Source organism: Cygnus atratus, chromosome 12 (genome assembly GCF_013377495.2).
Source record: "Cygnus atratus isolate AKBS03 ecotype Queensland, Australia chromosome 12, CAtr_DNAZoo_HiC_assembly, whole genome shotgun sequence".
NCBI classification, from domain to species: domain Eukaryota; kingdom Metazoa; phylum Chordata; class Aves; order Anseriformes; family Anatidae; genus Cygnus; species Cygnus atratus.
This window is the reverse complement of record NC_066373.1, coordinates 2506770-2530189: the sequence shown is the minus strand read 5'-3', so window position 1 is coordinate 2530189 and position 23420 is coordinate 2506770. Positions and strand designations below refer to the sequence as shown.

The window sequence follows — 23420 nt, the reverse complement described above, 5'->3', positions numbered from 1 at the left end:
GACAGTCACATAAAATTTCATTTTATTTTTTTGTCAGGTGAGCGGGGATGTCGAAGGGAGGAGGAATCCACAAATCAGAATCACAGATAAAATAGCAATTGAAGCAGAGGTGGTTTTAGGACAAGCGATTAAAACAGCTGCCCAAAGGACCTCTCTCATCACCCGAGGCTCTCTTAGGGAGAGCCCAAAACAGCTTTCTCACTGGCTGCACCAGCCTGACACTGAGCTCCAAGATAAACTGGCCACTCGGGTGCCAGACAGACTCCTAATGTCTTCAGGTGTTCCTGATTTGCATGATGAAGCTGGAAACTTGCGTCTGCAAGATGAAGCACGTGCTTTTCTTCCGCACGCAGCTCATCAGCCAGAGCAAAAGGCTGAGGTGCACGATTTCAGCTCCAGTTCACCTCCCTGCCCGTGTGCCAAGGCTCAGAACCGCCACCCTGCCTCTCCCTCCAGCAGCTCTCCTGGCCCTGCGTGGGGCTGGGATGAGATCCAAGCCGACTCTTCCCTCTGCTGACACCACCAGGAACACCTCCAGCAGGCTGCTCAGAACCAATTTCTTAAAGCTTAATTCACCAGAGCGGTAATAGCACTTCAGATGCTCACCTCTAACGCAGAGGCAGGTTTTCCACTACTGACGAGGCAGCAGGAAGCAAAGAAAAAAGCGCCCCAAATCACCTTCGAATTCTCAGAGGCTTGTGAAACCGTATCCAAAGAGACAGGAATTAATCCTGTGACTGACGTGACCTTCTGCTCCAAACCCCTGCTGGAGACTCGGCTCTCACACAGCTTGAGGGAACACTCGAGAGCCAGAAACGGCAAAAAGCCCTTGTGAGAGCGCGAATAAAGAGCCGCTCGCAGCCCGTGGAGCTAGGCAGCGACTGAAGCTTCTCCGTAAGAGGGGGCCCGAATCCTCACCACAACGCGTGTACAGACATTTACAAACCAAAACCTGCAGAAGATGTAAAGACAGGGTTTTGTTAGACAAACGGATCCAGCTGGTATTAGGAAGAGAACTGCAGTTCACCACCACAGCCAGGGAAGAACTCCAAAGGATTCATTTCACTTGCAACCACGACCTTCCTTACAAGCTGCTCTCTTCCCCACACAAGGGCCCCGTCACCTTTTCCTACACAGGATTAACAACACACCGATGCAAACGCTGAGATGGTTACAGCGCAAGTCACAGCCTGCAGATTAGCACTAGCCAGGGTTTTCCTACGGCACACTGCTGCAAAGGCCGGTCTATGGGGAACGTGGCTCCCTCGCCAGCAGCCCACAGCTCCCAGCGGAGCTCAGATCTGCCACGGAGAATGCAGGCACCATGGAAAGAAATTAAGCCCAGGAGCTTTCTGTGCAAGGAGCAATCATCTGGGATGAAACGAGCGCAACTAGAAAGGGAACAGAAGGGTCTTGTGAGTGGAGCAGCAGCACCAACCTGTCAGCACCGACCATAAAAAGCACCAGAATGAGCCACAGCGACGTACAAATTCCTCATCTTTCCTTCACACTGTGCAAAGCAACCTGACACGAGAATGACACCTAACTGGGGTCACGTCAGCACCAGTGACATTGGCACTTTCTGCTAGCTACTGCAGACAAGAGTCAAAAAGGCTGTATTTTTCCTCCTTTAGATTTTCAGCCCCATTTTAAAGGACCTAAGATGAACTTTTCAGGTACAAAACCAGTGCTGAGTGCATCAACTTCTGCAGCGTACACTCCTTTCCAGCTGTGTACCTCTAAGAAAGAATCCTCTCCTCTGTGCTCAGGGAGACCCCCAGCCCCTGAGCTGCAGGGACAGCACGGCCACCAAGCTCCAGAAGCCAGGGCAACGCCACGTGCACTGCCAACCTCCTCGCTGCCAAGCTGGGGGAATTTCTCAGAAGGAAACTACCCACTCCAATAACTCAGCCACCGATGCAGGTATACTAAACCAGCCTCTGCTGATGACGCTGCACCTAGAGAAAGGTTTCTGGAGAGGAGGATGTGCTTTGTCACCACTGCTGCAATTGCTCGTTAAGCAGCCAGCCAGCCTGCAGCAGGGGACCTCACAGGTTTTCACGAGGGTAAAGCAGCTCTCCCAGGAGGACAGATTGGCCAGGAGCACAGCAAAGGCTCCGAAGTCCCCTCCTCGAAGGAGCGCTCGTTCATGGGAGACTGCTAATGGCCACAGCAGAGGGTTTGTGTCCATCCAGTCGATTAGATGTTCTCTGATCCACCTCTGACTGCGAGATATTTTTGTTCCAGTACATTCTTTTTGCAGTAACAAAGCTCTATGTCCTCCTCTGCAGGATCCCTTCAGCTATACAAAGCTACGTTACAGACTGGGTAACGAGGACTGCTAGGGAGCAGTGTGGGGGTGACAGGGAGGAAAGGGCAGTCACGGATATTTTAACAGGGATGTGTACATTTGGGGTAAAAAGGCTTTATTAAAAGTGCATGCTTTTTTTCAGAGGTACCGAGAACGAGGAATCCCCATCCCATCCTTGGCTGGGGAGTGCAGCAGCCTTTGCAACCCCTAGCCCTGTCCATCACACATCACCCGTCAAGTAGCCAGCGACTGAATATTCTTCAGCATTTCATCAAAAGCCTCACGGGAAGGCGCTTCGGCGTTCTGAAAGGAGACCTTGATCCGGCTGTAGAGGCTGAAGGACTTCAGCTCCAGCCAGATGAATCCAAAGCGATCGTCGTCGAAGAGAACAAAAACACCCGGTGTTCGCTCGGGGCTGGTGAAGCCATGGCCAGCAATAAGCCCCGTCCCATAAAAACTGCAAGGAGAGAGGAACAGCAGAAAACAGTTGACAACAGCCATAACTACTTAAAATTTACTAAAAATAGTAATAAATAAATAAATAAAAACTATGACGAAGCCATTGCCAAACATGCTGCCAGGTGCTACAGAGCAGAGAGTTTTACAACCACCCATTCTTATCACACAGCACAAAAACACTATGAACCATATAAAGAAAAGAAAACCCTCCACTGCTATGTACATTCATCTGTGCCTTCTTGAGGCTTTCAGCTTCTAATCTGCACCTGCACCCCAAGGATGAATTTTTCTGTAGTTCAGCCCAGTATTCCAGCTGAGATTTACTTCTGTGACTCAAAATTCAACCTAGGCCCAGACAACCCTCACAGAAAAGGAAACGCATGTGGAGGGGGTGACCAGAGAGACAAGCCTTGTGACAAACCCAGGGGAAGGGAGAGAAAGAAAATCTAAAAAAAGAAAAATCTACCAGGAGCTGGCGAGGAGTAAAGGTCAGTCTAACCTCCAAGCAAGCAGCAGGTGGAACTGGGTTTTATTCAAACACAGCTTGGTTGTGACAGCAGGGGCCTGCTGGGATTAACCAGCTCTTGGTAGGCTTTTCCACAAGCACAGATGTTTGGCTGAAGGTCACCTGCCTAAGCCTCAGCTTTTGGGCTCTTTTTCCACACTTCATTTAGTGTGCTGCTTCGTTGACTCCAGGTCTCACTCATCAAGGCTCTCTGCGTACTTGCACCAACTGCTTACGGTGCTCAGCACCTTTCCAGAGCTGGCCCCAAGGCACCAGACGCCAGGGAGGGGTGGGAGAGAGCACTGTGTTCCCACAGCCAAGGAACACAAGTGACACACAGGAACAGGAAGCAGCTCCAACAGATCTCCAAACATATGAGCCAGGCAGCTCTTGGAGGAAAACAAAAAAGGCAAAATACGGGAGAGGAGCTATTTTTAGAAGTAACAGGATAAAAATCTACCAAGGAAGCAGGACTGCAGATGAGAGCACGATAAGAAAGAGGGGGATCAAACAAGAGCATAGGAGATAGGGCAGCAGAGGAGGAAAGCCTGAGCACGAGAGGCTGGGAGATCTGCATGCAGGTAAAGCGCAAACAAATACAGCATGTGCCTCAAAGGTTACTCTTTCCATTTCAAAAAGTAACCGGCACAAGTAGGCTATAAAACCACTAGCTGCCATTACCAAACTCGGCAGGTCCGGGGATAGTCTTCGTTCCTTGATATGACTCCCATGGGCAGCACAAAAGGCTGGGAAGCTGGCGCCTTGTCCTGGGCTGCCCCCTGGGCCCCAGCTGCAGTCTCTTCCCCCTCGGCACCTTCTCCTCCTCCCAGGGGCTGTGCAGCAGGCTGGGAGGCAGCCTGCTGGGAGCAGTCCTCTCCCTCCTGCCGCTGCTCCTCCTCCTGCTCCTCGCGACGCACCTGCTCCTGGACCTCAAGGACGATGCGGGAGAGCTCGCTGAAATCACGAAGATTCTCAATGTCGGGTAGCCGCAGAGGGTGCGCAAGGTCGATCTCCACGGTCTGCTGCCCAGCTGGGATGTTGGGATCTCCCTGGAGAAGGGAAGCAACAGGATGGCTGCAGGGCAGGGTCCACCACCTGACTTCCACAGAGTTTACCCTATTCCACCACCACCAAGTTGGCAACAAAAGATAACAGACTTTATTCATTGTTCCCTGAACTGTTAGAAACAGAATTTTACATCAAATGCTACAAGTCTGGCTGTACTTGCAAGGATAAAAAAGTCAAAGCTGCATCTGAATTTTGTCACAAATCCTTTCCATAAAGAGGAAAGAGCTCACTAGCTTGGCTGGCTTCAGTGAAGAGCATCTAACACTTGGTACCTGCTCCTCATATGCACAAGTGATCTCCAGCAACCTGCTACCAGCTGGTAGGGACAGAAAAGGGAGAGAGAGCCAGGTAGCAGCATGAAAAAACTTTGCAGAGCTCATTCTAGCTATGCTGCATGTGTTCGGATTCGCTGGTGCCACCAGTCCCCATGAGGAACAGGCTTTGGGATGGCAACACCTGATTACTTTCCAGAGACCTCTCTCCTGTGGATCCACGGCATCAATATAACAATGTTTTAACAAGCAGCTGAGAGAAAGGAAGATGTACTCACGGTGATTTTAGTCCCCTTGGCTTTCCTTCCATGAAAGCTCAACATGACAATCTCCAGCCCATGGCTCCCATACGTCCCCTTGAAGAGACCTGGCTTTATAAGGTCATCAGGGCTGCTAGGAGGGAGGTAGATGCGTCGGTACGTCAAGCAGTTGCTGTGGAAAAAAAAAAAAAGAAAGGTCAGGGAGGCTAAAGGAGCACCCCTGGAAATGAAGAATGTGTTTGCAGTCTGCTCCTCTAGGCAGCTTTGGGTCGTCACTGAGTCAGAGGTGGGATCTGTGTTTTCAGCACTGCCAAGAAGCTTCACAGATTTCACTCAGATGTATGCAAACACACCATCCCTCCACTTCCCTCTATCAGTGCCTGTTAGCACACCAGGATGCTTCTGCAGCAAGGTCACGGCAAACCTCCCCACTGCCTGGCATTTCTGGAAAAGCTAAGAGTGAAGCGTGTTTAAATATTTGCTACAGCGAGGTGGCTGCTATTAGAAGTTTGGCGTGACAGTTCAAGAAAAAACAAGTTCTCGGGGACTGTGTAATTTCTGTCTAGTGCACTACAAAGCATACTGTTTACTAACGGGGAAAATAAGCAAAAAGCCCCTTGGGATCACAGATATTTTCTCTGTCTTCAAATTAAACACTGTTAGATGGCTCAAAACCATCTTACTGCGCATAGCTATTTTAAAGAACTCGGAACTTTATTATTATTGCTTTCATTACATCTCCTCTCTCTGAACAAACAGAGAGGACTGTCCTTCACCGTATCTTTGCACAGAGCCTGCAGAGAGAAACTAAACAGTGATGTTCCTTTGGCTGTTAAAGGTCACTGCAAGCATCCCATTTTCAGAAAAAGCGATCTAATGTGGTCTCGTAGTCGCAGCAGCCTTAATACCTAAGAAGAGCTGGTGCCCTTACTCATATTGGCTGGTGTAGATGAACTTCATCAAGATGAGCTCCTGCATGTGTTCGTGGAAGATGTCTTCCAGAGTCCGACCCCATTCTTCCCGTAGCCACGTCCGGAATTCCTGCAGGAAGACAGAGGCATTGCATTTGCAACGGGGGCAGTACCCCAGCGTGACCTCGCCACATCAGCACAACTCATGAGTTGAGCCACAGAGAGGACATGTGCTCTGACAGCAGATTGTGCCTGGATTTGGGAATAAAATGCTTAACGCACAGTCGTTATGGTAATTGCCCTACACTGGCAAGGCCCTACACAATAAAGATATGCTTCCCTTCAAATAAATCTCAGGTAGAGCCAATGTGTCTCCTCAGAATAAAAGCATAAGCATCACCTGTTACTGCGAAGCAGCTGATCTACTGTTTATGTCCTGACCTACCTTGCAGAAACCCATTTTGTGCCCAGAAGCCCATTCCTGTGCTCTGTCCTGGCACGTTAAACATAAAAAGGGCAGCTTCTGAAAGGCACTGAAGATTTAGGAGGTTAAATCCTGCTGATATAACAACGATGCATCTAAATCCAAAGGGTCCTTTGAAAAAGTCTCCCAAAGTACCTCCGCACCAGCTCTGACAAGTTAATACCCTAACATGAGTTAGCATGATAACAGCTTACGCTAAGATAGCAGCCTACCGAGTGATATTCCGAACCTGCTTTATCTTCTAAAGCCAGATCCTCCAATTACCATAATGCCACACATGCTTAGCGCAGCGCTTTGAAAGTATTAAAGCATTTCTCATCTGCTACAGAACCAGCAAACACTGAACCAAACCTTTCACCCAGCTGCTTCCTGCTAGTAGGCAGACACCTTAAAGCATATGTGAGAAGCAACTGATTTGTCATGTTTAGCTAGCTGGGCTCCTGACAGAAAATGCTGCTACCTAGAACATTTATTAGCTGACAATTTCCATCGTGACAGTTACACCTACACCTTAAAACACCTAGTTTGAGGCAGGAATCTGCCTTGCTGGGTATACCTTACACAGTCACGGGATAAACAAACAAATGAAGCTTTTAATCCCTCGATGAAGACAACAAGCAGTAGAAATGTGCCCCGCTGACAATCCAGTATTCAAATGCAGCTGTTACTCGAGTTTAGGTCTGTGTCTGAAGGATCTTAATCATACAGACAGCGATATCATAGATCAGTCTGGTGAGTGCTGCATGGCATACAATGCCCAGTGCTGTCTTTCTTCAGACAGGCCTGCTATCAAACAGGAACAGCATCACAGCACAGGTGCTCGGGATCAAACAGCACCTTGCCAGAGAATTGCCTAATATTAGCAATAGCCTTTTACTATTTTGCAGGATGGACATAACAGCCTGCTCTAACACCCTGCCACGCTCTGAGGTAAGGCAAGGGTCTCCACCCAGGCACTCTGCAGGTGTAATGATGAACTGATCCCACACACTGTATCCTTAAACCACCCCATGGCACTTGCAGAAGGGGCTCCCCAAGACCCTGCATTTTTTTTTTTTTTTTTTTTTTTAAGTGTGGCAGATTTAAGTTTTGATTCAAGTCACAAACAATTCTACTCAATCAAAAAAGATGAGAGTAAAACAGCCTGAGGCTACGAGCCTGGGTTTTCAAGTATGTTCAGATAAACAGAAATTGGAACCCTGAAGACCATCTCCCAGATCCCAATATTAGCTAAGAGCTCAGATAAGGCAGCAGTGTTTTATCTTCAGAGAGGAGGCATACAAGCAGCCTTAAGCCAGGCTCTTAGCAAAGCACTCTTACCTCCTGCCTTCCCCCTGACATCCGATGGTGATCTGTCTGGTTGCATTTCGTGGAGAACTCATCCTTCTTTACAATCTGTAGTTACCGTGGAGGAGAATTTAGAAGGTTACAGACCTGATTAGAGATGCCTAGGGATGATGTAACTAAGACTGCTTAGAGTACATGCTTTACAAAACAGGTGCTACTGACTTTGGCACAGGAGAGATACCATTAAGTGGTATCGAGTGCATCTGCTATAGGATAGAGAAATAAAAGCAATAAAACCCCAGCGCATTCTAATGAAATACCTTAGTTTCAAGTTGCTTCTCTATTTGAGCTTTCTATTTTAAGGAAGAGGAAATAACCCCTCAGGAAGCTTTTCAAAGCATTCACTGTACTGAACGGATGATGCTAAGTCGCCTTCCCACAGCCTCATCTTAGTGCTGTAAAACCAACCAGGTCTGCATCCCTGCTTGGACACGTTCAGCAGCTACACGAAGCCTCTTTATGTATCCATTATCTCAGCAGGAACACATATCGGTGCTCCCACCCGGCTCCAGTCTTACAGAAGAAAGTACAACGGCCTTGCTGTACAGTGAACAAATTCAGAACAGGGAGCAGCTCATACAACTTGGAAGACGCAATGACGAGAAAGCTGGCATCCACACATAAAACAAGGTGGTGAAAGCCACATCCTTTTACAAATATATATTTTCTACTGAATCCACTTCTAGATCCGAGGTGTGCGCACACACACGTGTTGCCCCTAGGACACACGATGTGTAAAATGCTAGGAAAGCTCACCTGGATATGACCATTGTGAGGCCCCTTGTGGCCATACATACACTCAACTGTTGCACATTTTCTCTCCATGAGATGAATCCTGAAGAGAGGTTTGAATCTCATCGGATCATCAACATGAGGGTCATGAGGTGGCAGGTACATCCACCCGATGATGAACAGGCCATCTACCTGCAGAGGGATGGGAAAAAAATAAAACAAAATCGCACACTGTCAGCATTGCCCACGTTCTGTGACATTGGCAGCAAACAAGTCTGGGGCCTATTCTTCAATCAGGGCAGGAGCTGCAGAACAGCTTGCTGCATTTCCAAACTGCTTTCCAGCAATTAAACCAGACCATATGCACTCGCAGCACACCCCTGGTGAAGAGGGAGAGGGTTTCTTTACAAGGCTTTCTGCACCACCGGAAAATGATCAGGCTTTTATTACCGCAAAGGACTTTGTGACGGATGCTTGGTGCGCAGGATCCGGAGAGGGAGACTGCACTGAAGAGACCACACAGCAAGTCAAGCTCTAATTGGTTTGAGAGCTCATGCTGGCAGATACTCACATGGAGGAGTTCTGCTTCTCATGATTATCCGTGCCTTTTGGACGAGGAATTATTTGGCTCCATTACTCACAGACAGCACAGGAAGCAACAATCCCCTCTGCTGAGAGGTACAAGTGCCAGCCCTCTTCCTGCATGCCTAACAGAATCCTTCCCCTCCAGCACTACGATTTCAGAGAAAAGATGTTTTCTAAAGAGCAAGACGTGAGACAAAAGCAGAGCAGTGCCACAGAGGCACGCTTGCCTTTATAAGGTCACGATATCGTGCAAGCATTGGCGCACTTGGACGCACTCTTACACCAGCTCACAGAACTGACCCTTGCAAAACCCAAAGGACACAGCTGCAGTGGCCCTTGTCATGTTATGGTTCAACCTGTCACCTACTGAACCCTGGTGCAAAGTACAAGGGCTTCAGGCAAGCTTCTTGCCCAGCTCTCAACAATACAGAGAGAAGTGTTGTTCATTAACTGCTCTCCCCAGCAGCACCCGAACTGGCAGACGCCACGGGTCTCGCATCAGTATTGCTCCATCTGATGCATTAGGCTTAGGCACTGCTGGTTAAAAAATTGGCAAACCACAAGAACACAAGTGCAAAACCCTTTGCACCCTGCACCTTCAGCTGCAGGTGAAAGTGATGGGCCAATGCTCAAGTCTCTGCAGCAGTCAAAGCACAAGGAATGGATTCCCACGCCAGCCACTGGAATATCAGCATTAGTCTCAGTGAAGCCTTGCCCTGAGACATTCCTCCTGTTTTTTTTGTTTGTTCCTGTGGCTGTCTGGAGCGCAGCTGAAAAACAAAAGGATTGTCTGCATAAAGGTAGTGATGATCAAAGGATCCGAGAAGCAACCTCTGGGAACATGTCATGTGCTTGAGTGGTGGCTGTTCAGGCTTCTTGCTACCATGTGGATGGCAAATGGGTCTAGAAGGTGGCACGCAGAAGACTCTCAATAGTCCTCTATTCCCGAGCCCCAGACCGAGGTACTCACCACCACATTCAGCAGTCCCCCGTAGGGCCCGATGTCCGGCTGCCATAATCCCAAGATGTGGCGGTATCGGTGCAGCACTAGGGAACAGCGAGACACTGAAGTGAGCACATCGAGCTACGGAATCGGGATTTGGGGAAAAGAAAGAAAAAGGCAGGCTACCACAAACCGCACACAACGCTGCCCAATACCCCCCCCAACAGCCCTGACGAAGGAAGTGAAAGCTGGTTACACCCAACCGCAGCGAGGCACTTCTCAGCTGAGGCCTCCCACAAGTTCACACAGATTTGCCTTGTTCTCTGAAGCTCTGCCCCGCTGCAGGAGCAGGATTTCGTTTCCAGGACTTGACACAACCAGATACCTCAGCAGGAACAACCAGAAGACTGTTGCAACGCAGTCCTGTTGACGCAAATCACGTGCCATACCCAGAGCTAAAAAGAATCTGCCACCTCCAGCTACCAAAAATATATTTGATGTCTCAGACTGCAAAGCAACAGTAAATAAGGACACAAAGGCAGTAAGGGATAGGGAAATTCAAGTATTTTGAAAGAATTTCCCCTCCTTGCAGAGACAAACCTGTCTCTAGAGTTGTGTCCTTAAAAGCAACCACTGAGGCAGCAAAGGCAAAGCGCAGAGACCATGCCAAGCGGGGAGGGAGATCTGGTGGGGTTATGAGCCCAGTAACTGCCCCAGAAATTCTGAGCAAGCTGCTACCCACGGCAGTGCCCACAACCTGCCTCCACGTCCCTCTCAAAGCCTACCGCAGCAGATGAGGCTTCTCAGTTTCTCATCGCAGAGCTGGATGCGCGTTCAGTCGCGCCAAAATCAAAGGCCAAATACGAAAATTTTCAGCAAACGGAATCTAATGCCTGTTAGAGAATTATCCTAACAAAAGCTTGGAGATGCTACTTGCCTCCATTCCTAACAATCACAGCCATGAATTTTGTCCATATAATTTTCCGATACGACCAGCAACCTTCATATGAGGCTGACACTCACAACCTGGCATTTTGTGTGGGGGCAGGAGGATGCGTGTTATTTCTAAGAACACGGCAAGGAGGTACCACATGGGCCTTCCGATGATGCTCATGGCTAACTCAGAAAGCCACAACAACCACTTTTAACCTACAGAACCAGGCTGAACAGTGAGTTTTGTTTCACATCACTTTATAGGAAGAACTGAGATTCAGTGCAGCTTTGTTCCTTTAACTACCCAGGACAGCAACGACATGGGGATGTTTTTATTACACCGAAGCAGAGAACTTCCACAGAGGTTTAGGACACCAGGGAAGGCTGTCCGGAGCTGCTGCCAACTGGCCTGGAAGAAACTTTTTCCAGTGCAGTGAACAATTTAGGACTGATGGCCTGGTTTCACTCAGCAAACCAAGTGCAGCACAAACAGCACGGAGGCGAGCAGGCGAACCGCATTCCCCATCTCCTGGTCTCGGTGCAGTAGTTACACATTAATACACGGTATGCATAAAAGCCGTTCCACCCGCCACAATCTGCTTGCTCCGCCCTGTCCGTGGAGCTGATAAAACCCAGGTTTTTTTATTTTTAGGACAGAAAACTTGATGCTAAGCTATACAAAGCAGGGAGTATTCCCCTCGTCCTCCCCCAGCTCCTGCCTGAGGCCCCTTGGGAGCTGCAGCCAGCAGGCTCTGCAGGAGCAGGGAAAGTGTTTGCCTGGCAAGGTGAGCCTTGTTTTGCTCCCTCTGAGCAAACAGACGGCTCCAGCTCCAGGAGCCGCAGCGGGTCAGGAAACGTGGCTGCTTCGTGCATAGCCAAACTCACCAGCTGCCCCGTCACCTGCAAGCCTGGGGCTGCGGAGGAGGCAGGAGGCTGAAAGAGCCGTGCAGCCTCCAGAGGAAAGAAGTTATCGGGGAAAATGCTGGCAGTCAGCTAAAGGCCTGAACGACCTCTGGGTTCCAGCTCTATCCACAGCAAGGACAACCTGTCGAGCTCCAGCTCTGGCACTCCATGGCAGGAGATGGATGGATCTGACAGCTGTTTCCCTCCCCACTCCTCGAAAGAAAACCGCACTTGGGTCTTTCTCCGAGGCTTTCCTCTGCTATGTGCACTTCCAATTCTTCTCAGTCCTGAAGGAGCCTCTTTGCCTATCCAAATTTCTGAGCCCACGTCCTGCCAAATGGAACAAAAATACATCCACAGGAAGCTTCAGCACAACCCCCACCCAGCCTGGGTGTTATCCACATTGCCACACAGCCCTGCAAGCTCTCCAGATGAAAAAGCAGCTTGAATCCAGCTGGGGAAGAAGGGCTAGGAAAAAGCAGTGAATGCCCAAGCTCCCATCCACAGGAGGCTGCTTAGGAAGGGTCTAACGCCTGTGCTGGCCACCAGAGTCAGACACAGGACAAGGAAGTGACATTGAGCAAATGCAGAGCGGGTCCAAGCAAGCAGCACAGAGCTGGCATACCACAAACACCAGAGGGATGAACAGGCAGGCTGCAACCCCAGAACAGGTTATTAAAACAGGAGCAGAGCAGATGCTTTCGTATGCTACTGTTTTAATTAAATCTATTACGTTACCTGCATCCAGGTTTGAGGGAAATAAAAAAAAACTAATGGGATTTTTCAATGAATTCTGCAGCTTTTAAAGCAGAGGTAGCTCGCTTTGGCTGGAGAAGACCTGACCTACTGCAACTCAGACTCCCAGGATGCAGCAAGATACCAAGGTAAGCAGTTACAGCGCCCCAGCCAGCAATAACTGCCCTGCTAGTGGAAAGAGCAAAGTGTCATCCAGGCTACTTGAAAACCCCGAGGAAAGTGATCTGAGCTGACCTAACGCTGCGTGAACACGAACTGGGGAGCACTCACATGACAAATCCTGGCAGCACAGACTTAACACACAGGTGGGGAAAGAGGGAAACAGGCAAAAAAACGCACCGGCCGTTCCCCAAGTAATACATCAAGCCCCTAGAGAAAAGAGGGTCAGACTTCAGAAGTTTGGGGCTGCAGCTAAAGAATTCACAGCTGAGGGAACAGCACAAAATGCCATTTCAGAGCCACCACAAGCTGCACGCTCAGAGCAATTACCCAGGTACCAACCTACAAAGGAAGCCCAAATCCCAAGGGGCAGCTTTGGAAGAGCCTCTCCATCCCACCCAGCTCCAGAACAAGGCTGGTGCTGACGGGCAGGACTGCCAAAACTACAGCTTTCTTCTGACTCCTGCAGCAGCACTGCCACTGCTTGTCTGCTGTGACTGGCAGGAAAAACACCATCATCGTGGTCTGCTGTAGATCATCTGTGTGGCCCATGCTCAGCTGTCTTCTTTGGCACAGGCAAGACTAAAGAGCAGCATCCACTCGGCTTGTTAGCACGCGTGGAAAAACTCCATTCCCAAGCACCAGTGAATTAGTGACCTGAGTTTGCAGAACTTCTCTGCAGTGACCTTATTAATTACCCTTCCCCTATGGAACAGCAGACAGCTGAACACCCCCTCCAAACACCAAGCACTACAGGCCCCCTCCAGGGATTTAATCTGATCAGTGCCCCCTCCTACCCCTGCAGAAGACTGAGCATCAGACTGAAATGTTTTGCTAATCTGTCCTAAACACGAAATCAGGAGGCAAAGAACAGACAACCCAGAGTAGTTTCTTGACTGAGAACAAGAATGCAGATCACTATCTCTGAAATACCAACAGCGTTTCCTAGAGAGGGGGTGGTGGCTGAAAGGATTCACTGTGCAGGGAAGGAATCAGTATAGGAAGGGCTGTGGATCTGAATACAGCTCATCTGGATCAAGACAAGGCTTTTTGCCAGTCCAGAGTTTATTTAGGCTTGCTTTCAGAAGCCCTGACCAGTGTATCTGAATACTTTCTAAGAAAGGGGCAATGCACAAAGAGCAGAGCGAGTGCTTCTTTACTGAGTGTTCTTCACAGACCCTTCTTTCTGGGCCTGGTCAGGACAATTTTTTAACCTGAAGCATTTCAAAAGAAGACCAGAAGCCCTCACTGTGTACCCTACTCACACTGTCACTCCAAAGGGTCGGACTACTCCACTCATGAGCAGCAGAAAGAACTGAATAACAACGCCCTCCATTCAGCCCCAAGATCCACCCCAAAATAATTTGCTTAAAGCAAAAAGTCACACTCCATGCAGCATCTCGTGTGTGCTTAGTGCAGGAAGCATCAACCAGCAGGAGGTACGTACGGCAGGTGTAAACATCTCTGTACTCCATGTGCTCGTAGTCGGGAAGGATTTTCATAAAACGCCCCGACTTCACTCGTGGGTTTATACCTGAACAGACACAGCAGGGTAAGTACCAGAGAACTCGGCTCCACCGTAACCAGCACGTAACCTTGCGATGAATCTGCACCGACTCCCTTTTGGCTTTACTTCCAGCTGTGGTGCACCAATTTGTCCCCATCAGCCCCAGCCTCAGGCATACACAGATAGAATTACTTATACAGAATTTAGCACGCTCAAGGTTCCCCCAGACAATATTTACAACTGACATCCAGGGAAGTTAAAGTGAAACAAGGGTCCCTCCACATTGTCTCAGGACAAGTAGCTACATAGATGGTAGGCCAGTTGTCGCATTAATCGTGCTCTCTAACACTTAAGCTCAGTCCCTCATTTCCCACACCACTTCCTGTAGAAGCACATTGAGCGGGCAGAAAAGCTTGAGTGAGTTCTGCCAGTAGCCCCAAATTAACTCTTCTGCAATTAGAGAGGTTTACAGGACAGCAGAGAAAATGGGGTCACACCACCAGGAAACTGTTCTGAAAGCGCTAATTGTTTGCAACAAGGCAAAACGTTGAATCTGAGCAGGAGAGCCAAGACAGTGCATCCCCCAAAAGCCAGAAATAGCTGCCAAGCATCCTGAGTAGTGCTTGGCCATTCCTAGCTAGCAACCACGCTAGTTCGGATTGCTGGCTAGTGAGGATAAGGGCACGGTTCTTCTTCAGAAATGCAATGAAGCCTATCGCAGAGGTGGTTCTCGTGTCAAGTGCAACTCTTTGCAGACAAATCAGGCAGCTCCCTTTCATGCACACAGACAGGTAAAGGTCAGTAGGTGAAGAAGTAATTTTGCCTGCGGATGCTCAGCAAGTCTAACAAAGATGGGATTAAAACCTAGAAGTTCTTCCTTTCCAGCACGAAGATCGATGCTTGAAGTCACCGCTGCTTCAAGGCTCAGCAAATAAAGCACGTGTGGAAGTTCAGCCAGATTTTGGCTCTGAAAAGCCCACAGAGACTTCTCATGATGCAGCTTGGGACAGTTACTGCTTTTGCTACATAAAACAGGACCTGATCTCAGCAGCCAGAAGCCACAGTTCAAGTGCCACAGGTTAAATCTCGCTTTTTATCCCAAGGACCACAGATCCTTACAAAATTTGTGGTGGTGCAACCAAGATAACACAGCCTGGCAGCGCTGGCATGGGGGCTCTCAGAGCAGTCAGCTCCGCTTCTGACAGCGGAGGACCAGATTTGGGGACGGGGAGACAGTTTTTCCTCTCTGACGACCCCCCTCCCCGCTGTAAGACAGCGTACATCTATCTTGCAGAAGGCACACTGGGTCTAAGGAGCTGGGGTCCCACTCACAGCCACCCCTAAAACACAGACACTTCCTTCAGGAGCAGCCCAAAGGAGCGCTCACCCCTTTACTGACTTTACTCTTCCCCACTGCTAGCATAATGGCATCCTTTCGCTGAGATCAAGACTTCGTTACTTTAGGGCACGGGCAGCCTCCAGCTATGAAAAGTATCAGTTAACTCCTTAGCACGATCTGAAAAGGGTAAAACAAACCGGAAAGGTTGAGAAACCTTCATTATGCTCTATAGGAAACTTAAATTCCATGCTTTCTTCCTACCAAAGGAGTGGGGGACATAGATACCCCAATTCTTAGCATCTGTTTAGTATTAAATACAATCCCAAAGATGTTAACTTCACAGACGCCCTTGCCATTAGAAGGTAATTCTGAATAACTTAATCTGTCAAAGTTTAATAAATATTCAGCATGTATGGTTTCAGAGTTGGTACTAAGCACGGCCATACAGATCTGCGCCAGCTCGATCACTTACGTTTGGCATACACATCTCGACAGGACACTCCGGTGATCTCCAGCTTCCGCAGGTTCTCACAGACGCCGTATTCTGCAACGACACAGGTAACGCCGTCAGCTCAGGCACAAAGGCGTTTGCTACCCAGGACCTCAATAACTATTCTTTGAGCAAAAATGGGATCTTATTAGGCACGTTCTTGCAAGCTGCAACCTGAGTCCAGGATCTCGTTGCTCTTTTGCAGAGAAAATGGAAAGCTAGATGTAATTTCAGTGCAGTTTGGGATCAACAACCTAATACATTTTACGAGCATTGCTTGCAACAAACACACCATAAGGAACACACAAACACGACAGAATTACAGAAGCTTACACCTAGTCTGGAAAGGGTGTGAAATGTGGAAGACATACTCATTATAGCTTGGAATGTATGCTCATTTAGATCAAATCATGGTTGTGTGTAGTAATTATTTACTTCCACCGAGGAACCCAACAGAGAAAACAGCTTATTAGGATCCTAAGGAAAAGGTCACAGACTTTAAAAAGAATGAAACGGAGACATAAAACAGGCATCAGCATGTACAAATATGGTTACACTGGGAAGCTGATCAGACTGAGATGGGTCTGTTGTACGCTCGAATGCCTTTGATTGCTTACAGAACACCCTGAAAACAAAGCAATCCAGAGACCTTAAAGGCAGCTTTGAAGCAGAAAATGAGATCATCTCATTTCGTTTTCAGGAAGTCAACGCTGAACTTCTAAGAAACTCTAAGGGAAAAAAAAAAAAAAGCAAGCACTAACATCTCAGCGCAAGAAATCGTTAGAAGACCAGAGGGAGGAAATGAGAGGAGGGAGATCCCAAAAAATCATCAGCAACAAAAAAACAGGCTGCTGCAGCAACCCCGTTAGCTCTCAGTACAGAAAGCTATCCTCCTTGACATCAAAGACATCTTATCCCGCAGATCAAACAGCAGCTTCCCCGAGCAACACCAAGCACCTGTCAGACATTTGATACAAAAGCACGTCTGTGAAGACCCTCATCAAACCATTAAACATGGAGCTTATCCTCAGCTGAGCTTCCCCGAATCAACCACCTAGCAGGGCTGCCAAACACCGCTACCTAATGCCAGTAACCTGCTGCAAACTGAGACTTCATTTTCACATGTGAGAAAAGCAGAAGTTTCCCTGAATGAATTCAGCCTCATTCAGTCTATAAATACCACGCCTGTGGTACACGATGATCAAGCACCCACGAAGCTTACTGTCAGCCTGCCTCCGGGGAACGCACGTTCTGCGTGACACTGCTTTGGGTAAGCAGCAAGCTCGATAAAAGAGCAGGCAGAAGGTACAAACGCACTGCCCTTCATTAAAAGACGCAGAAGTCCACGGCAAAAGTCCTGCTGACTGCCAAGGAGGAAGCTCTACGTGCATCAAACACAAGGTGGGATGAGGAGGTACAATTAGCCAGAAAGCAGACAGCTGAGCCTGCAGGAAAGCACATCCAGCCCAGCACAAACAAGCTATTTAGTGCTGGGCTACGGCCAGCTGACCCTGCACGGCCCTGCTGCAGATCTGGGAGACCAGAGCTCTGCTCGAGGCTGGAAATCCAGACCCACCCTGCAGGTCATCCCCCCTCTGCCCTTCCTGCAGGGCTTCGCGAGGCTCTGAGCCACCAGCCTGCGTTTGGACACAAGCGGGCATGTGTCTGGTAATTACATCAAAGGGATGGAGGGAACAGTATGTTTCCTCAGCTGATCAGAAAGTCGGAGATCTTTTAAGGTGACAGCAGCAGGGTGGTTATAGCCTGCTGTTTGTAAACAGCCAGCTCTTTCCATGTAAACAAACGTTCACCTGGCCACAGCATCTGCGGGACGCATGCCTTCTGCAGCAGGCGTTGCAGCTAGATTAAAGTCTGTGTCACTGAAGATATTTATACTGCATCAGAAAGGGAGGAGACATGCAGAGGATCCTGCCCAAATGGCATTTCTCCATGTTGCCGACAGCAATATTAGCACAGTGACATTCTGCCTTCCTCTAGAAGGTCCTGACTTCTCGCAGCGTTTTCCCTATTAGATCTGTAAATCACTTCAGCTGCAGTCCCGGTGCAGCTCTAGGACAGACCGACTTCCAGCAGGCACCTCGAAACAACTGGCTGGGGTGGGAACGGGTTTGACGTGAGAGCTCTGTCCCGGCTTCATGCCCTTGACAACCTGCAGGGAAATTTCATGAAAGCAAGGTAAAGGTGCATTTCCTATGTTCTGCAGCTGAAATCCTTCCTGGAAAGATTTGGTGTTCTGTTCAAGCTCCCTTAAAGGAAAAAAAGACAAACATTGGAAGTTTCAATATTGTTCCACACTATTTGACATTATAAACGCCTTTGTATAAGTCTTGGGTTATCAGAAAACAATCTGACTTGAAATATTCACTCATCTTGTTTTATGATAACCAGTCCTTACTGTTTTGTTCAGCAAACCTGACTACAAGCAGCCAAAACCCCAGACTGATGGCTTAACTCTGGGTAAGCGTATCAGTTCAGTGCTTCTGACTCATGAGCTGTTAACATCACGATAGCTGCTTGATGAGAAAAATAAATCTCTTGGCTTCCAGTGCCTACAAAAATTCTGAAGATCTTAAGAAAGCTGGCCCTTTCTTTTTAATCCAGACAAGAGGGACATAGAATTACCGGTAGGTAGGGCTTCAAGAGCTACAGAAAACTAAAGCTGATGAGGTTTTCTTTGTAAAGAAGAAAGCCATGAAGGACTCATGCTTCCTAAGACTTAACTGGACTGAAGAGGAATTTCTATGTTAAAGAAACATCCCAGTGCTGCAGCTCACTGAGTAAAGCATTTTAAGGAGTTAACAGCCACAGAAATTCACACATGGCATTTATACGGTTAGAAACTGCCTACTTAATCCTGCTTCAAAAACGGGGATGGAAACTGGTTTTAAAGTCCTTACTTGCCCAGCTGCCAAGTCTGTTTTATGAGGTTTGCAATGAGCGCCTGGAAGACTTGCCGAACGTGGTGACAGGGTGCTGCTTCCACAGCCACATGCACTGGAATTTAAAGGACATGGAAAGGTAGTCCCCACGTATAACGAGCTGCACTAACACATCTGCAGGTGTAATCCACTCCCTGGCCTGCTCTAGCCATAAGTAGTTTTCTCTCCCTGGATGCCAAAAACACTACTTTTTTATATAAAAAAAGCACGCTGTCAACCAGCGTAGGGAAGAAAGCCTGTACTCACATCAAAGATCACACCACTGCTTTTTCTTTGTGTCTTTCTTAGCGTGGCAATGCCAGAAAGCAGCTCCGAGCACTGCACGTGGACATCTGTAATTCAGAGGAAATGAGGATGCCTCCAAGGGCTTGACACACTTAGGACTGCTAAGTTTCAGCTGTGCCCTGACTAATCAAGTACTCTAATTAGCCCTGGATAAATGCACGTTTACAGGTCTGTACACAGAAGGCATAGAAACTTACTGGATTATTTTAGACACCATGAAAACAGGAGATTCTCAGGACGGCATCCCTGAAATACCAGGTGGACAAATTTGGAACCGGCTTCTTGTTTCCAAAGGCTGGACTACCGCATTAAAATACACGGGATACTTTCCCAAACACCTCTCCCGGGGGAAGGCTTGTAGTTACCACTGACACGTTCTGCAACTGCAAACAAGGAGCTGACCGAAAGGAGTCATGATCTGCAACGAATGAGAGCATTCGTGGAAACTGTAAAGGAGAGAGACGGGGAGCTTCAGACCTACAACTTACCAACAGACCTAAGACCCTTTGCAGGATGACTGCTGTGCACCTGCCACGGCAGTGAGAAACAGCAAACCACTGGCTTTGAGACAGCTCCTTGACAAAGAAGGTGTTCAAAGAGGAAGAAAAGTCCACCACGGTTCACCGAGGAAACACCACACAACGCTTTAACCTCACGCGAAGGGAGTTTAAAGCCTTGTGACTCATAGAAGCCACGTTCTCATTTACTAAGGGCTAGCGCCACAAGAAAAAGTTCCTGTTGCGGGAGCAGTTGCATGCTACGCTCCTGCACGGATTCTCCAGAGTCTTGCAAGAGCTAAACTCCATCCAACAACCCCCTCACTGAGGACATAAACCAGATTTCCCACGCTCCTGCCCAGGAACCTCTGTCTATAAAGCTTGCTGAAGGCTAGCGTCTTTAACACCTTTGGATGACACTTTTCAGCAGGTTCTGAAGCTAATGGAGATTGTTCTGACAATCAAAAGCCTTTTCAGGCAAGTTCTAGGTCTGGTTATTGTGAACAACCGGGCTGTTTCCAGGTGTGGTTACCATTTAAAATCAACTCTCAGACGTTAATCAAGCTAGGTCAGGCCACGAGCGAGGGTGAAGTGTGCTTCAACTCTGCTCCCACTGCAGAGATCAGCAACCTCCTATTTATAGGAAACACGAAAAGCGGCTGCAATTCCCTTCCTGCCAAAGAAGCAATTCAGAGACATTGTTTACCCCAAACAGTTGCAACGATAAAAGGACAACAGTCCTAACACAGCCACGCCAGTGTTACACAACTGCTCCTGGTTAGTCCCAGCACTCCCCCAGTTTACAATCACCAGCAGAAGCCGCTCCTTCACTTTCCAGACAAGCCCTCTGGATGTTTGCACCAGCCGCAATACGTTTCCAAGGCTATTCTAAAACTGAGACAGCGCGGAGCGGCGCAAGACGACGACGCCAACTCTCAAAGGATTGAGCGCCCCGCCAGATTTGGGCAACAGCCAGGCCTTCCCTCGCATCCAGCGCTGCTCCTGCCCGAGACAAGGGTACAAGCTGGTTAGCACTCGTGCTCTCGCTCTGTTTCTAGGACCTGCAGCTTCACAACGAGACACGTCAAGCTTAAACTCAGGCAGAAACAAGGACGTGATTAAGAACCGTCCTTAGGTAGGAAGTGCCTTGTTTTTGAAAGAGATTATAAAAGGTAATTACATTTGGCCTTTGACTATCACGTAGTCAATGACGTACTGCTATACAGACATACAGGTCAGGATATTCTAAAATTTAAAGAGGTATTTATATAATATTTAAAATTTTTATAATAAGTCCATACGTGTACCCAGGTAACTGAACTCACCAGGTAGTTGCACACACACATTTGAACACAAATTAGCTGAGCGTATGCAACAGTACCACTGAAACACATGCACAGAAATCAACTACGAAACAGGTTCCTAAAATGGTGACTAATTTTATACTTAAAAATGCATATATTCAAAGTTACGGTACTGCCATGATGGTAATTACTTGCACATGCGTAGGACTGTGCAAAGCGCTAAGAACTGGTGAAGTTTTGCAAACCATTCATCAAGCGCACAAACCTGCATCAGCAGAGGAGTATAAGGAAAGAATGATGCTATTTTATTAGCCTGCCTCCAAAAAACGCTAAGTTATTGGGATCATCCCATGCTGAGCAAAGAAATAAGAATGCTTTGGTGCACCTTCTCTAGGCAGAGCCTTTGTACTGCCCAAGGGTTCCTGGATAGTGCTGATAAAGCAAGAACTCATCCCTGCAAGGTTTAATGCACTTGAGCACATCCCACTGCCTACGGCAGACAGCCATTCTGCCATACCTACATTCTTCATCCTTACGCCCTTCCTGGTGTTAAAAACAGAAAGACAACGACAAGGTAATATGTGTGACTCCAGGAGCTGGCAGCAGACGCACCCGGCAGGACCACGCTACGAGGAGAGATGGATGAGCGCAGCAAGACAGGAGCTGGAGGGTGGGATTAACAGCCGCTGGATTAAAGAATGGGACAGAGAGTCACGCTGATGGGAGGTAAAGGTGAGGAGTAAAGAGTAAGAATTGCAGCCTAACGGCACCAGGCCACGCCAAGACACAACACGTCCCCTAATTTGTGTGTTAATGCAGCGCAGCGCCCTTCCAAGATGCTCCCCAAGAAACGCACATGCGGACCAGGAGCCCCTGGGATGCCAGCACAGCACGTCCCGAGCCAGGGCAGGACGAGATACCCTACCCAGCCTGCCCCCCTCCTGCGGATGCGGGGGGCTTTTCACTCCCCCTTTACGCAGCCCCCCACTCCCCAGACTCCCGGCTGCACGCCCGGTGCCTCCCTTCTTCCCCGCGCAACCTGACTGCAGAGACTGCTCCTTCCCTATCCCTGTTACCTGACATTCCCCCATCTGCAGGATTTGTGTAGAGGTGAAGGCAACGTCTCCCAGGGCCTGGATCTATCCGCCCCCCATCCCAGGGACCCCCCCATTTTGCTGCCCAGCCCCTCACACACACCCCCTGCCCCCCAGGGGCTCACCCCCCCCCAACCTTTTTGGGAGCCTCCTGCTCCTCGGGTGCTGCACCCTACACCCCAAACCCCAATCCCTATCCCCACACCTCCTGCGAGTCCCCACACCCCCAACACCCCCGTCGGCCCCCCACAACCCCCCAACCACCTCCCCCCTACCCCCCATCCCTCCTCCAACTCCCCACCCCCAAACCGGGATCCCCCAGCCCCCCTTACCCCCCCAAAGCCCCCAAACCGGACCCCCCCAGCCCCCCCACATGCTTCTATCCCCCGTCGACCCCCCTAAACCGTGCTCCCCCAGCCCCCTACCCCCCAAAACCCGGGCTCCCCCCGCTCCCCCCAGGCCCCTACCCCCCAAAAACCGAGCTCCCCCCGCTCTCCCCACACCCCTACCCCCCCAAACCGGGCTCCTCCCGCCCCCCCCACACCCCTACCCCTCAAAACCGGGCTCCCCCCGCCCCCCCCCAGCCCCGTAGCCCCCTCCCCGGGGCGGTACCTTCCCGGCAGCGCCGCCGCCAGATGGTGTCGGTGCGGAGGATGCGGCGGAAGGTGGTGCAGACCCGGGCCAGGCTGGGCAGGTCGGTACCGGGCAGCGAGCCGAAGATCTGCACCAGGAGCTCCGGGGGCAGCTCCAGCAGCGACAGCGGGGGCCGGCCCGCCTCGGCGGGGCCCGGCGAAGGCCTCGAGCCCTCGATGCGCTCCGTCTCCTCGTCCTCCGCCGCACCGGCGGCCTCCTCGGGCTCCGTGTCGGTGTCGGGCTCGCTGTCGCCGTCCCCTCCCCGCCGCTGCTCCCGCGCCGCCCCCCGCCGGCGGCAGCCCCGCGCCGGGCCCACGCCGCACAGCCGGGCGCACACCGCCATGGCGGCCGCCGCCGCCGTTCTGCGCCCCCGGGGCGGAAGCGGCGGAAGGGGCGGGGCGTTAAGAAAAAGCGGGAACGCCCACTCCGCGCGGATCCGCCAATCGGAGCAGCCGTCGCCGGGTGTGGCCGCGCCCCCTCGCGGTAACGGGCGCTCGGCGGCCGTTACCGCCTCAGGGAGGTCTGCGGGGGGAGGTCGGCCGCCCCCTGGCGGGTGGGGGGAGCGGGAGAAACCGGTTAAAATATAAAGAATAAAAATACGAAAAAAAAAAAAAACAAAAATATAAAATATAAAACCATGAAATATAAGAACCTATTACAGCAATAAGTTTAAAAGCCCCTCT

At 49.7% G+C, this 23420-nt stretch overlaps 1 protein-coding gene across 2 annotated transcripts; it reads right to left on the bottom strand.

Moving 5' to 3' along the window:
- Positions 1–2409: 2409 nt before the first annotated feature.
- FBXO31 (F-box protein 31) lies at positions 2410–23110 on the bottom strand. Of its 2 annotated transcripts, XM_035566274.2 has the most exons (10): positions 22717–23110; positions 15947–16018; positions 14076–14162; positions 9905–9981; positions 8374–8541; positions 7591–7665; positions 5807–5916; positions 4894–5047; positions 3957–4324; positions 2410–2768 (listed from the first exon to the last, which is right to left on the bottom strand). In XM_035566274.2, exons 1-10 carry the CDS (start codon positions 23078–23080, stop codon positions 2546–2548), a joined length of 1698 nt encoding a protein of 565 aa, XP_035422167.1. In that variant the 5' UTR covers positions 23081–23110; the 3' UTR covers positions 2410–2545. The 2 variants fall into 2 exon arrangements, with proteins under 2 accessions (XP_035422167.1, XP_035422168.1); XM_035566275.2 differs by lacking the exon at positions 14076–14162.
- Positions 23111–23420: the final 310 nt, after the last annotated feature.